General features: G+C 35.7%; 1 protein-coding gene across 1 annotated transcript in view; it reads right to left on the reverse strand.

Annotated features, from left to right (window-relative positions):
* Positions 1–12,399, reverse strand: part of LOC108665212 (macoilin) — a gene marked incomplete in the record, with an annotated part of 18,113 nt that extends 5,714 nt beyond the window's left edge. The window contains 10 exon segments of the mRNA XM_018151945.2: positions 871–1,015; positions 1,750–2,053; positions 3,963–4,040; positions 4,609–4,726; positions 5,763–5,829; positions 6,357–6,486; positions 7,798–7,924; positions 8,998–9,061; positions 9,186–9,263; positions 12,163–12,399. Coding sequence (XP_018007434.1) covers positions 871–1,015; positions 1,750–2,053; positions 3,963–4,040; positions 4,609–4,726; positions 5,763–5,829; positions 6,357–6,486; positions 7,798–7,924; positions 8,998–9,061; positions 9,186–9,263; positions 12,163–12,242 — 1,191 coding nt within the window.
* Positions 12,400–13,248: the final 849 nt, after the last annotated feature.

The raw sequence follows: 13,248 nt of genomic DNA on the forward strand, positions 1-13,248 counted from the left end.
AGTGTGTATAAGAGACCTGTGTGGGGAAATAAATACATTTATTTGCTCATATTTTGAACGTAACACATGTGATATATATACAATACCGACCCATTGCTCTGTCTGGGAAATAAATACATTTATTTGCTCATATTTTGAACGTAACACATGTGATATATATACAATACCGACCCATTGCTCTGTGGGGGAAATAAATACATTTATTTGCTCACATTTTTAACGTGACACGTACAATAAATATATAATAATGACCTGAAACGACAATCTCAACACTTTCATCTCTCTATAGTTAAATCATAAATAAGTTCCAGTAAAGAAATTGACTACTTAGAAATTCCCAGTGTACAGACCTTGACTGGACCAAAATGAAACTATTAGGGAGAAGAATATTTTATTTTATTTGCGTCCTGGTATGAGTGTGAACAAATGTGAGTTTGTATGCACGAACCAAAAAGAGGGGCAAAATATAATAAAATTTATACGGGCAAAAAAGGCGGTGACAAATAAGGTCACGTTATTCTGGAAAAGAAAGTTTAGTGGTAATTCATTAAAATTATTTAATGAACAAAAGGGAATTGTAATTTCTGCAACAATGAACACGGAAGAATGAGGCTACAATTAAAAGTAATGAGAATTCGTCAAAATAACGATATACTATTTCCTTGTATCATCCCGACCCAGTTATGCCTGGCAAAAGGTTGTATCAATGTTTTGTCGGGGTTCTGTTTGTACTGTGCGTAAGGAAGTGGGTCACAATTTACACAATATATAACAAATTCATGGGTCATTATTTACACAATATATAACAAGTTCATTTTATAAGTGTATAAGTGTATAAGGCTACCATGAAATAAATAAGAAGTTCCTCACCTGGTGGGCGTTGAGGCCAGCGTTAGACTTGTTTTTGGGCTTCTCGGGGTCAGCGGCCACTGGGGCAGTCGTAGTGGACTTCTCAGTCTTGTCCTGATCAGCGGAGCTCTCATTGTAGGTGTTCACTGAGCGTGGAGACACGTTCCTGCAACACATAAAACTATTAAAACGGAAACTGTAGCGCAAAGACATGTTCCTGCAACACAACAAACTATTAAAACGGAAACTGTAGTGTGGAGACACGTTCCTGCAACACAACAAACTATTAAACGGAAACTGTAGTGTGAAGACACGTTCCTGCAACACAACAAACTATTAAACGGAAACTGTAGTGTGAAGACACGTTCCTGCAATACAACAAACTATTAAAACGGAAACTGTAGCGCGGAGACACGTTCCTGCAACACAACAAACTATTAAAACGGAAACTGTAGCGTGGAGACACGTTCCTGCAACACAACAAACTATTAAAACGGAAACTGTAGCGCGGAGACACGTTCCTGCAACACAACTAACTATTAAAACGGNAACCCCTTGACTTACCCCTGCTTCTGCATGTACTCAAGTTGAGCACAAAATGACACAACCCCTTGACTTACCCCTGCTTCTGCATGTACTCAAGTTGAGCACAAAACGACACAACCCCTTGACTTACCCCTGCTTCTGCATGTACTCAAGTTGAGCACAAAATGACACAACCCCTTGACTTACCCCTGCTTCTGCATGTACTCAAGTTGAGCACAAAACGACACAACCCCTTGACTTACCCCTGCTTCTGCATGTACTCAAGTTGAGCACAAAACGACACAACCCCTTGACTTACCCCTGCTTCTGCATGTACTCAAGTTGAGCACAAAATGACACAACCCCTTGACTTACCCCTGCTTCTGCATGTACTCAAGTTGAGCATGCAGGCTGTTATAGTGGGGAACTTTAGAGGGCTTGTTGCTGCTGCCGGTGGAGGAAGAGGAAGGCTGCCCGACGGCAGACCCATTAGGGGCGGACACGGTCTGGGTGTTATCCTTATCCGACACCCTATTGTTGTTGCTGCTAGCTCGCCCCTTATTGCTACAACTGCTGCTGCTACTACTGCTGCTGCTGCTGCTGCTACTGCTGCAGCTGCTACTTGTACTACTGCTGCTCACGTTGTTGGATATGCAGCTGTTGAGGGCATGGTTTGCACCTGCACAATAAGGCAATCCATGGTAATTCAAACGGTATAATCTATCGAGAATTCGGATTAATTTAAAATTACTGTGCAAGATAATAATGTCAGTCCAGTAAAAAAATATGAATTTGGAGACCATAACTCAAGCAATAGGTTGTGAAAGTAATAAGTGGGTACTTATTTTCATATTGATTTCATTTAATTTTTTGTTAAAAAAATCAATGTGAGGGTACAACTTAAAACACAAGAACTGATATCGTGTTAATTAGATGCATTCACTGTGCTAGATAATCACACAAACATAATAACATACTCGTAAAAACCAACTCCCAACACCCTTTAGCTTATTGTGTTTTAGCAAGCAACTCTTTCAAAATAATGGATAAGAATGCAATAAAGATCAGTGCGATGATAATGAATATTATCAGCATACATCAATTCGTGACATACTTTTATAGTGACAACATCAGGTTTACTAAGCACAGCTCACCATTCTTATAAATAGCGTCAGGTTTACTAAGCACAGCTCACCATATCTTATAAATAGCATCAAATTTACTAAGCACAGCTCACCATTCTTATAAATAGCGTCAGGTTTACTAAGCACAGCTCACCATTCTTATAAATAGCGTCAGGTTTACTAAGCACAGCTCACCATTCTTATAAATAGCGTCAGGTTTACTAAGCCAGCTTTTCCACCAGCTAACGGCCTTAGCGCGCTGCTGAGGAGCCGCAGCAGCAGCAGCAGCAGCCGCAGCAGCAGCAGCCGCAGCAGCAGCCGCAGCAGCAGCAGCCGCAGCAGCAGCAGTGGAGTTAGTTTTACTAGAACCACCACCACCATCACCACCACCACCTGCACCATCATCACCACCACCACCACCTCTTCTTAATTTACTAAAGAACGAAAAGAAAGTAAACGATGCAGCATAGTCTCGTGACCAGCTGTTGGTGGTGTTACTCCTACAGGTTGTTGTGGTTGAAGAGGTGGTGGTGATGGTTGTTAAGGTGGCAGAGTTGGAGGTTAATCTCTGATGGTTGCCTCTACCACCACCACCAGATGCTGTAGTAGTAGTAGTAGCCGTGGTTGAGGAGCAGGTGGAAGGTAGATAGGCAGCAACCGTAACCACACCACCAGGGAGGAGAGACACGGCAAAACAATAGTTAGTACAGCGGCACTCCAAGCTCTTAAATAATAAATAATAATAATTATTATTATTATAATATATAATAATATTATTGTTAATAATATTATTGTATTAAATAATATTATAATATTATTTAATTATAAATAATATTATTGTTAACAGCAGGGTATTGCCTTTATTCAGCAACAAAACACACTCTAAATGTTATATTATTAAATTTATTATAGGATCACTTTAATCCTGTGTACTGCTTGTACTGCTGTAATCATGATAATATTGAATTAAATTTATTCTTATTGTTCAAAACAAAACACACTTTGAATGTTATATTATCAAATTTGTTATAGGATCACTTAAATCCAAAGACATTTTTATACTTCAGTACCAAACCACTCAGCTATGAAACAATGTAATTCTGTTGATAACAGGGTATTTCATTTCTAGGTTATACCTCGCATATTTTCTTATTTCTATCACAAGTAAATCCATTCTAAAAACAGTGGAGGGAAAAATCTATATTTTTTAACAAATCTAATCACACTCACAAAAAAATGAAACTCAGTACTCACTGCAGTGAGTGACAGAGAGCGCATTTTCTCGTCGACGAAAACATGAAGTCACGGACGGACAGACAGACGGACGGACATGGCAAAATGCACAATAGTGCATTTTTTTCCATAAATGAGAAAATGCGCTAAAAAATACATGGAAGTAATAGAGGCTTTTGAGTTAGCAAATGGCATAATGTATCCTGCAAAAAAAAAGATAGTAAATCACACCTGCTTCCGATGTTGAGACTGGACTGTTGCTGTCAGACTCGCCTAAATCATTCTCCTCGAATTCTTTAACGACGGCTGCTGTGGAACAAAAACATACTTAGCAACACAGGACATAATTTAATCATCACATCTCAATAGCAAGCTACTAACTCATCATTTAAACCTAAACACTATCATGGAAAAAACGCATACAACAATACTGGATAAAAGTGACAAATTAAATCAATACATCTTTATTTACATGAAGCCAAAAAGCTATTTTCAGCTACTTGAAATTGAATGGCAAAACAATGAATTAACAATTGAACCATTTTTTATATAAAAATAAGCACTCATTGGATGCTGCTTCTAACATAGTATTATACTTATTATCATGCATTTGAATAATTAACAGCAGAAGCACAGCATCAATAAATTTATTAAATAATTAGTAATAACTTAAAATTCACGAATAACTTACAGCAAATACCTAAGAGTGCTCACACAAAGTTTCTTTAGATGGGATTTGCATCCATGTTTAGATAAAATAAATTCTTATGATTACTTTGTTTACTTTACTATATGAGAATAATACTGGCATATTTAAAAAAAATTTAATATTTGAGAATAATACTGGCATATTTAAAAAAAAAAATAAGTCACTCACCCGCTGCTTGCGCTGCCGCAGTGTTCATATTTTTAATGTGCTGCAGTTCAGGCGGCAACGCATCTTGCAGAAGCTGCACGTAAAATTCATTTTCCCTGGCCACTTCGTGCTGCTTCCGCTGCAGGAGAGAACACATCAACTTATCAATGACTTATCAACTTATATCAATGACTTATATTATATCAATCATCACCTTATGACTGGAAAATTTATTAATTTTTTGACTGTATTTGTGTTCTAGATTTATCAAACTGACGATGGAGCTGGGGCCATACTTTCAAAACTCACTAAGTGAACGCAAGTACTTACGCTCTATTTTCTTGTCTATGATTAAGTGAACGTAAGTACTTACGCTATATTTTCTTGTCTATGATTGGTGGATTTGGCTTGAAAGGCCGTCAATGATTGGCTGATGAACTTACGATCTCTTAACTTTTTTTGAAAGTATAGGCCCAGGTCGCCGAAACGTTTTCAATAGAGAAATGCTGAATTTTTGTGGCGTCTTCTTTGCTTTTAAATTTTTAGTGAATGTGGGATTCAAGCAATCTAGTGACATTATTATCAATGAAGTGCAGACATCACCTAACTGCTTTGGTTTAGATAGTGCAACATTTTAACATTAAAAGGTATCATGAGAACTAATTCAATAAATAATAAAAATAATACTAACTAAATAAATATTAATAATAATAACTGCTAATAATAATAATAATAATAACTCTGCCATAAGCAGAAGATAATGGTACATTTTCCCAACATTGGAAGTTACTAAGAGAATTGACAGCACCAGTGCAACACAATTGGAAAATTTCTAAATAAATAAGAATTAAATGAAACAAGAGATGATAATTGAAACCTTTCTTAACCATATAAGGTACGAAGAGAATTAACAGAATCAGCTTGAGGCAACTGGAACCTTTCATAGAAATAAAATTTACCATACAAACTAATTGAAGTACCTAACAGAAAACAATTGCAATATTTTTCATAAGTAAAATGTTCTATGAAAACAAAATGGAATAGTTGAAAATAATTGGAATATATCTTATGAATAATATGAAGCATGAGAACAGCACTAGGAGCTGCATACTCACAAGTCTTAGTCTATACTCACTAGTCTTAGTCTATACTCACAAGTCTTAGTCTATACTTACAAGTCTTAGTCTATAGCCGACGTAGCTCTTGAGCCCAAAGCCCAGCGTCACCACCGGGTAACCAATACTGCACATCACAGGACGTCATAAGCCCAAACACAATTGATGTCATGCAACAATAACTTCATGTATAATAAAAACACAAACCATACATCATACTTGCACTTGAATATTATCCACAATAAAATTACTTACTTTTGAAGCAAAATGCTGTTAAAATTCAAGAATAATTTACTGTAAATACCTAAGAGCACACAAAGTTTCTTAAATGGGATTTGCATCCATGTTTACATGAAATAAATTCTATGATTACTTTGTTTACTTCACTATTTGAGAATAGTACAGGCATATTTTTTAGACTGATGTATGAACTCACAACAGAAAAAATTCAGTAAATGAAGTTCTTTCGACTTCCTAGCACTGAGCAATGTTTAACTATCACCAGTGTGCTGCAAATGACTACAGATTTCCATACAACAACAGTGTTCTCACCAGTGTGCCGCAAAAGGTCTACAGAGTTCCATACAACAACCGTGTTCTCACCAGTGTGCCGCAAAAGGTCTACAGAGTTCCATACAACAACCATGTTCTCACCAGTGTGCTGCAAAAGGTCTACAGAGGTCCAGATGGAAGGGGACGTTCTTAACTTCTTTGAGGCGTACAATTGCCTCAATGTAGATAAAAACTGCCCACAGCACAATTGTGGGCATGCAGACCCCTTTCTCTGCACAGAAACATACTATTTAATTCTTGGGCTCAAGAGAAACATTAATGCCTGTACACTCTACAGAGAAATTGGCGGGTGTTTAATGGCATATAAACATACTATTTAATTCTTGGGCTCAAGATAAACATAAATGCCTGTACACTCTACAGAGAAATTGACAGGTGTTTAATGGCATATAAACTCAACTTTTCAAAGTTAAAAACTTTACACAATATTTAGTTGAAAGTAAGTAGGTGTGAATACATTCATTCCAAATTAGGTTAATTTTAAAACTCAAATAAAGTAACACGTTGAGCGAAATATGAAAAACTGTTGGGTCATTGTTACTTTTCCCATCTACTGGTAAATAATTTAAATTATATATTCTGCACTTGTTCAAATATATTTTCTAAATAATCTGTACTATTTTCATAGAGGACCTGTCCATGTTTTTTTTTTTTTTTTTTTTTTTTGCAGCAGTAGAGTGATAGTGATTCAAATGCAAACTCATATTTAGCAGACAACATTTTTTGAAGCCTGTTTTATACGTTTAATACAAACTTCAACTTGTTACTTTCAAAAATGCTTTAGAATCACAGAAAAATAAATCCTAATTACATTTTTTTATCCAAAACTCTACATCAATTCCAATGTTTATTGAAAGAAAGAGAGTAAATAAGTGAGTATATATAGGTATATATATATATATATCAAGACTCAAGAGTGTATATAGGTTTGTATGTCAAGAGTGTATACTAGTTTGTAGATTTATGCCTTGATATCCCTTCACATACCAAGTTTCAAAAACAGACACAAAGTTTGATATATAATTGATTATTCACAATTGCCTACACTTCTTCCAACACTATAAGTAAGAAGTAAAAATAATGGTTATTGAGTGACATAACTGGCAATCTTATTTCCTTGTTTAAGCCGCTTATATCTTGTCTCATTTACTTCTTATCTAATTTACTTATAAGCAATTGTAAATAAGATTGCATAAAGCAATCTTATTCAAGATTGTTGTATAAAATGAGCTTCTCTCATGACGCAATTTCCCCAACTCACATGTTACAGTTCTGAATGGGATACTAAGATACAATGAAACATTTTCCATCATTTCATTTTTAAATGAGATATGTAGCCAATATTTACACAACTCAAAGAATGTGTCACTCTTTGTCTAGTTTCACAAAAGGATTTGGATTTGCAAATAACAATCACCAATATTGTCAAGAAACAAAAGTGTGTTCAACAATATAGGCCTAACTAAATGAATCTAAAGAAGTTATAACAAACCCCTTAAAGAGCCTAAATCAAAACACTGACCTGTGTGCCATACAAACTGCACCCACACATAAGTGGAAGCAGCAAAGAACAGCCATGAGGCTGGAATAAACACAATGGCCACCATGTCTGCAGTCACGGCCATGCATAAGAACAGAATGCAGAATGCCTGCATGGAGAAATAGTATATATAAGATACAAGGTCATGACATGAGTATAAGAAAGCAATCTTAAAACCCTTAACCCTTTGCATATGCATATATTTCCTGTATTATAAGAAAGCAATCTTAAAACTCTTAACCCTTTGCATATGCATATATTTCCTGTATTATAAGAATGTAATCTTAAAACTCTTAACCCTGTGCCTATGCATATATTTCCTGTAATCAATGCTATTCATTAGTTTATATAAGATACAAGGTCATGACACGAGTATAAGAAAGTAATCTTAAAACTCTTAACCCTTTGCCTATGCATATATTTCCTGTAGTTCAATGCTATTCATACACAAAGGCCTGGGACAGCAACGTCCCATCACTACATAAAGAGTTAAAGCAGTGGTTCCCAAACTTTTGCAGGCTGGCACCCCCTTGGCTCCCCAGTAAATTTCTATCTTGCCCCCACAAACGCATATGGAAAGAAACCCCTCTTTCTTGCTATTTGTTATGCTGTAATTTGAACCTCAAAGCCCCTCCTCCCCCCCCAGATCTTTCCAGCGACCCCAAGCTTTGAACCTCAATCCCCCCCCACGTAGATCTTACCACCAACCCCAAGGTGGTGCCACCCACTTTGGGAACCACTGGGTTAAATTAACAACACATATAAAATGAAAATTAAAACTATTGGCAAAGCATCATCACTATTTAGAATAATATTGCTCTTAAATCATGGGTCAGGTCAATCCATTTCACAGCAATAAAGAAAAACTAGATAACATAAATTTCTATGAACACACACAGTGTTTGGAGCAAGAAAAAAAAATCTAAAATGTTTCAGGAATGTTTGATTGGAATTGCAGATATAACATATTTTCAAACAAAGCATAAATATTTCATCTTTTTAACTGAAGAAAAATCTTGTTGCATTTTTTAGTGGGGCTTATTCTACAAGGACATAATGAGATAAATCCATAATCCATCAATTTCAGGAGCTAGTTAGGCTTTAAGTTCAATCAATTATGCTAGTTAGGCCCCCATTACATGTAGAATCGTAAGTGAATAAAAGCAACATTAAATGACTTACAAGGCCTTGGTAGCGGAAGGAATCGTAGACGCTGCGAAGCAAGAGCCAGAAGGGCCACAGATACCCAACGGCCCCCATTACATGTAGAATCATAAATAAATAAAAGCAACATTAAATGACTTACAAGGCCTTGGTAGCGGAAGGAATCGTAGACGCTGCGAAGCAAGAGCCAGAAGGGCCACAGATACTCAAAGCGGAAATCTGTGAGGTAGTCGGCAGCCAACACCAGCAGCCATATCAGCACAAACTTGATGTACACCACACTACTGTAAGGTTAAAAACATCCATACTTCAATGAATTTATAACTGCTTTCTCTTTCTACAAGAAGATACCTTGGGATCTATTTCTTGAAGCTAGCTCGAATATTAAAACAAATAGAATATTTGGAGGCACATCTTGTTAAATAATTTATACCTTGTACCATACTTTATATAATTATAGGAGCCAAAAAATTATTGATCTGGAGAAATGTAGACAAGAATCATTCACCAGTCAAACATATAATAATGTAATTCTTCTTTCAATGCCTTTAGTACATATTTTTTGTAAAGTTCTATACAGAAAACCAAAAGTTTCACTAATGATTATTTTTCTATGCATTTTTTCAAATCAAAATGATTTTGGTTAAAGAGCACAACATAATTTCTAATTTTGCAAGATAGGTTTTTGCAAAGAAGCATCAAATTATACTTGGGCATTCTCTTTTTATCTTAGTTTATCCATGTAATACTCTTCTGACAGATCTCAAGGTGCAGAAAAAAGTTGGAAATTTAGCAAAAAGTTATCCTGAAAATTTAGAAAATCTAATTATTACCAATAAAAAATTACAACTTCAGTTACATAATTTGATCAAGCTTAAGATTTTCCAGCACAATCATGAAGTTCTATTAAAAAAACTAGAAAATATTTTGCCTAATAGAAATAGTAGGGCTTAAAACTCATTGATCCATTAGAATTTGAAAATTATTCTTTCACAGGTAATTTTCATAGATTACAGATAAAAATAGAAAGTTTTATTATCATTAAGTGAAAAAATTTAGAAAGGGCCATAAGAACAGATAAATTTCTCCACATCAAGGGCATCTCTACCTCATTGAAGCCTGACTTAATTTAAGGGGGCTTTTCTCTATCCTCCCGCTTCCAGTTTGGCACAAGAAGAATTTTTTTTTAATAAAGAAAAGTACAAAAACTGGCTGCAAGATTAAAAAGTTGTTGAATTTGTGTCACTTTGAAGCCAACGTGTAGTGACTTAGTGAGCAGGGTAAACGCGGTATATTCCGACATCGTAGGTAATTCCGTCACCTCTCTAGTTTTTCCTTTATATTAAGCTTTGTTTTAGTTCCATGCGTTTGTTGATGGTTGAAATGGTGACGTCATACATTTGCAGGGTTGGTGATTTTTTTGATTTTTTTAAAAAAATCAAAAAAATAAAAAATCAATGATTTTTTTGATTTTTTCAAGTTTTGATTTATTTGATTTTTTTGATTTTTTCAACTTTTTTGTCTTTTTGAAGTGTTATTTTTTATGTTGCAATTAGCCTACTAACAATAACAGTATGTGGATCACAATGGATGGCTAAAAAGGGCACTTATTGCCTTCGATAATGGCCAACAGGACAAGGTGGTGTTTAGCACTTAGGGATTTTCGATTGAGCAGTTTTGAGGTAAAATAAAAGAGTAATGGAGGTACATAAAGAAGAAAGTTTACTTTCCTTGAGGTTAGCATAACATACCATTTAGAATACTTATGTTTTGAAAACAATATCTGGAAGATGGGGGCCGTTAGCTGCAACACACTGTTGGAGTCGTTCTTGGAGGAGGGAGTAACTGTGATAGTGAATTCCGATCGCTATGCTGCAATGTTGCAAAATTTCTTGCAGCCCATGATGGAAAACATTGTTGAAAATGAAGCATTGGGAGACGTGTGGTTCTAGCAGGATGGGGCTACAGCTCACACAGCCCGAATGTGTGAGCTGTACACAGCCCGAATTTACAGTGGCCTGCGAGGTCACCTGATTAGAGCATTTGCGATTTCTTTCTTTGGGGACATCTAAAAGAAAGGGGTTCAGAAGTCGCCCTCACACCCTACCACAGCTAAGGGAACGGATTATTGCAGCAGAGGTTATATGGCAAACCAGTGATTGTTTGTAATCAGTTCATTTTTAATTTCCTCATTTACTCAAGATTTTAACAGATTTCTTATGTATGATAATTCTGGTATCCAAGATACTTTACTGGTCTACTTATAGGACTCAAAAATGAACTTGAGGAAGAGTCTAAAAAACTCTCTGCTTTGCCACTATGCTCGGAATATACCGCATTTACCCCATATGAATATCTAAAGGTCTTTGGCAACACATCAGCATCAAAATCAATGAAAAAGATCTTGACATAACATTTCTCTTCAAAAAGCTAATTAGACTAGGCTTAGGGTACATGTATTTTTATCAAGAAACTTGAAGATTTAGATTGTTCTGGCAACTCCTAACTTCCTAATGAGTAATGCCTAAATAGTAAATAGAGAATTATCTTGGTGACACAATTGACCAAATTGTTAAACTCTGCAAAGTGCATCCTACTGCACCTAGTGACTAGGCTAGCTAGTATTGATAGTGGTTTAAAGCCACTGTCACTGTGCAAAGTTTGATAATTTATAGTGGCTTTAGAGCTGCAATACTTCAGTATTAAGCAGGAAATTTCATATCTTCACTTTTAGAATTTTAGCAAAGACATGAAGTTCTAAATCTAGCTTGACTATGCTTGATCACAATTCAAGATTTTTGCAAAATTTTACATGATAGCATTTGCCAATTGCAAATAATTACAAGACTGAATCAAGAAACAAGTTTAGAAGTTGAAAAATATCAGTCAATAGCCACAAGTAAAGCATACTTATGCAGTTATGCTGCTATGCATCACTTTTATTTTCATAATAACTGCAAGTGCAAGTCACTGGACAGTGGACACTAGGTCACATAGCTACCTAGCTAACTCCTGTGAATTCATCAAGCTGAAAGAACAATTATTTTAACCAAATCTTATTGAGAGGAAAATAAAAGACCTACAAGATCAAACTTGTATTCATAAACCGTTCTAATCGAAGTTGGAACTAGTTACCTTATAAGTCCAAAAAACTATCTAAATAAAATGTCATGATTTTTATACCTGCCGTAAATCCCGTCACTGATTTTATTCCGTTTCAACGGTCTCCGTGGCTTGATACAGTCCACATTCCTCCTCTTCATTATTTAAATGGTTACTCATCCACCCCATACATGTAGTTCATCAAATGTAAAGGAAGATCGTAGTCGTTCAAGGTCTATTATCCTTGAAAACACTTTGTTGTTTTGTCAGCCATGTCTAATCATAAACTCCATGATCGGAGAATTCCAGAGCACTGTCATTTGTTAAATATATTTGATTGGAATCTTTGTACATGACGATAAACACTTAAACTTTAATAAAATTTTATTGGTGCTAAAATAACCATATAAATGCAGAAATATGAACATGTACATACGGAAAAGGAAAGACATAGGGGAAACACAAGACTTTTTATTTAAAGTTGAACTACAATAAAATAACGTTTTCCAACAAATTTATTGATGGCATACATAATGTAAAAATTGAAACCTCTCATTTTCAGAGTCCGAATCATATGGCATAGATCTTTATATCATTGGCATACATAAGTGGCTCAGGGACAAGGAGTTAGAATCGCGTTGACGATTGAAACATAATTTTTTTACTTAACATGCTGACTAAGCCGAGTTAAAGCTTTCTGCGGTGACCTTAGAATTACAAATTCTACTTTCGATGCATGAATGGCAACTAATTCGTGAGAAAATGGCTTAACTAAAGTGGTAATTTGTACCTTAGACTCACGATGGATCGCTTTTTCTGAGACGCGAGAAAATATTGTACTACCACTGCTGATGTTGCAGTTTGCGTCTTTTGAGCGATCATGTAGTGAAATATGTTAATAAATTTTGAGCTCATGCATGGTTGCATTCAATATCGTTGAACTTATAATAATAATGTAATCGGCTTAAGTACTCTTTCGATAACGGTATGGGTAGGGTGGCCCGATGACAACTGTTTAGAGTACCAGGATTGGAGCAGAGAGGAGCAATTCGATCGCAGTTCTGTGCGCCAGTTTCTGGTCAGAATCGGCGAGGAGACCGGGCGGTTAATCAAAGCAAACTTGGAGCAGTGAGTTCCGTGTTCGAGACAGTAACAAGCTGTGAATGT

Source organism: Hyalella azteca, unplaced genomic scaffold, assembly GCF_000764305.2.
Source record: "Hyalella azteca isolate HAZT.00-mixed unplaced genomic scaffold, Hazt_2.0.2 contig7161, whole genome shotgun sequence".
Taxonomy (NCBI): domain Eukaryota; kingdom Metazoa; phylum Arthropoda; class Malacostraca; order Amphipoda; family Hyalellidae; genus Hyalella; species Hyalella azteca.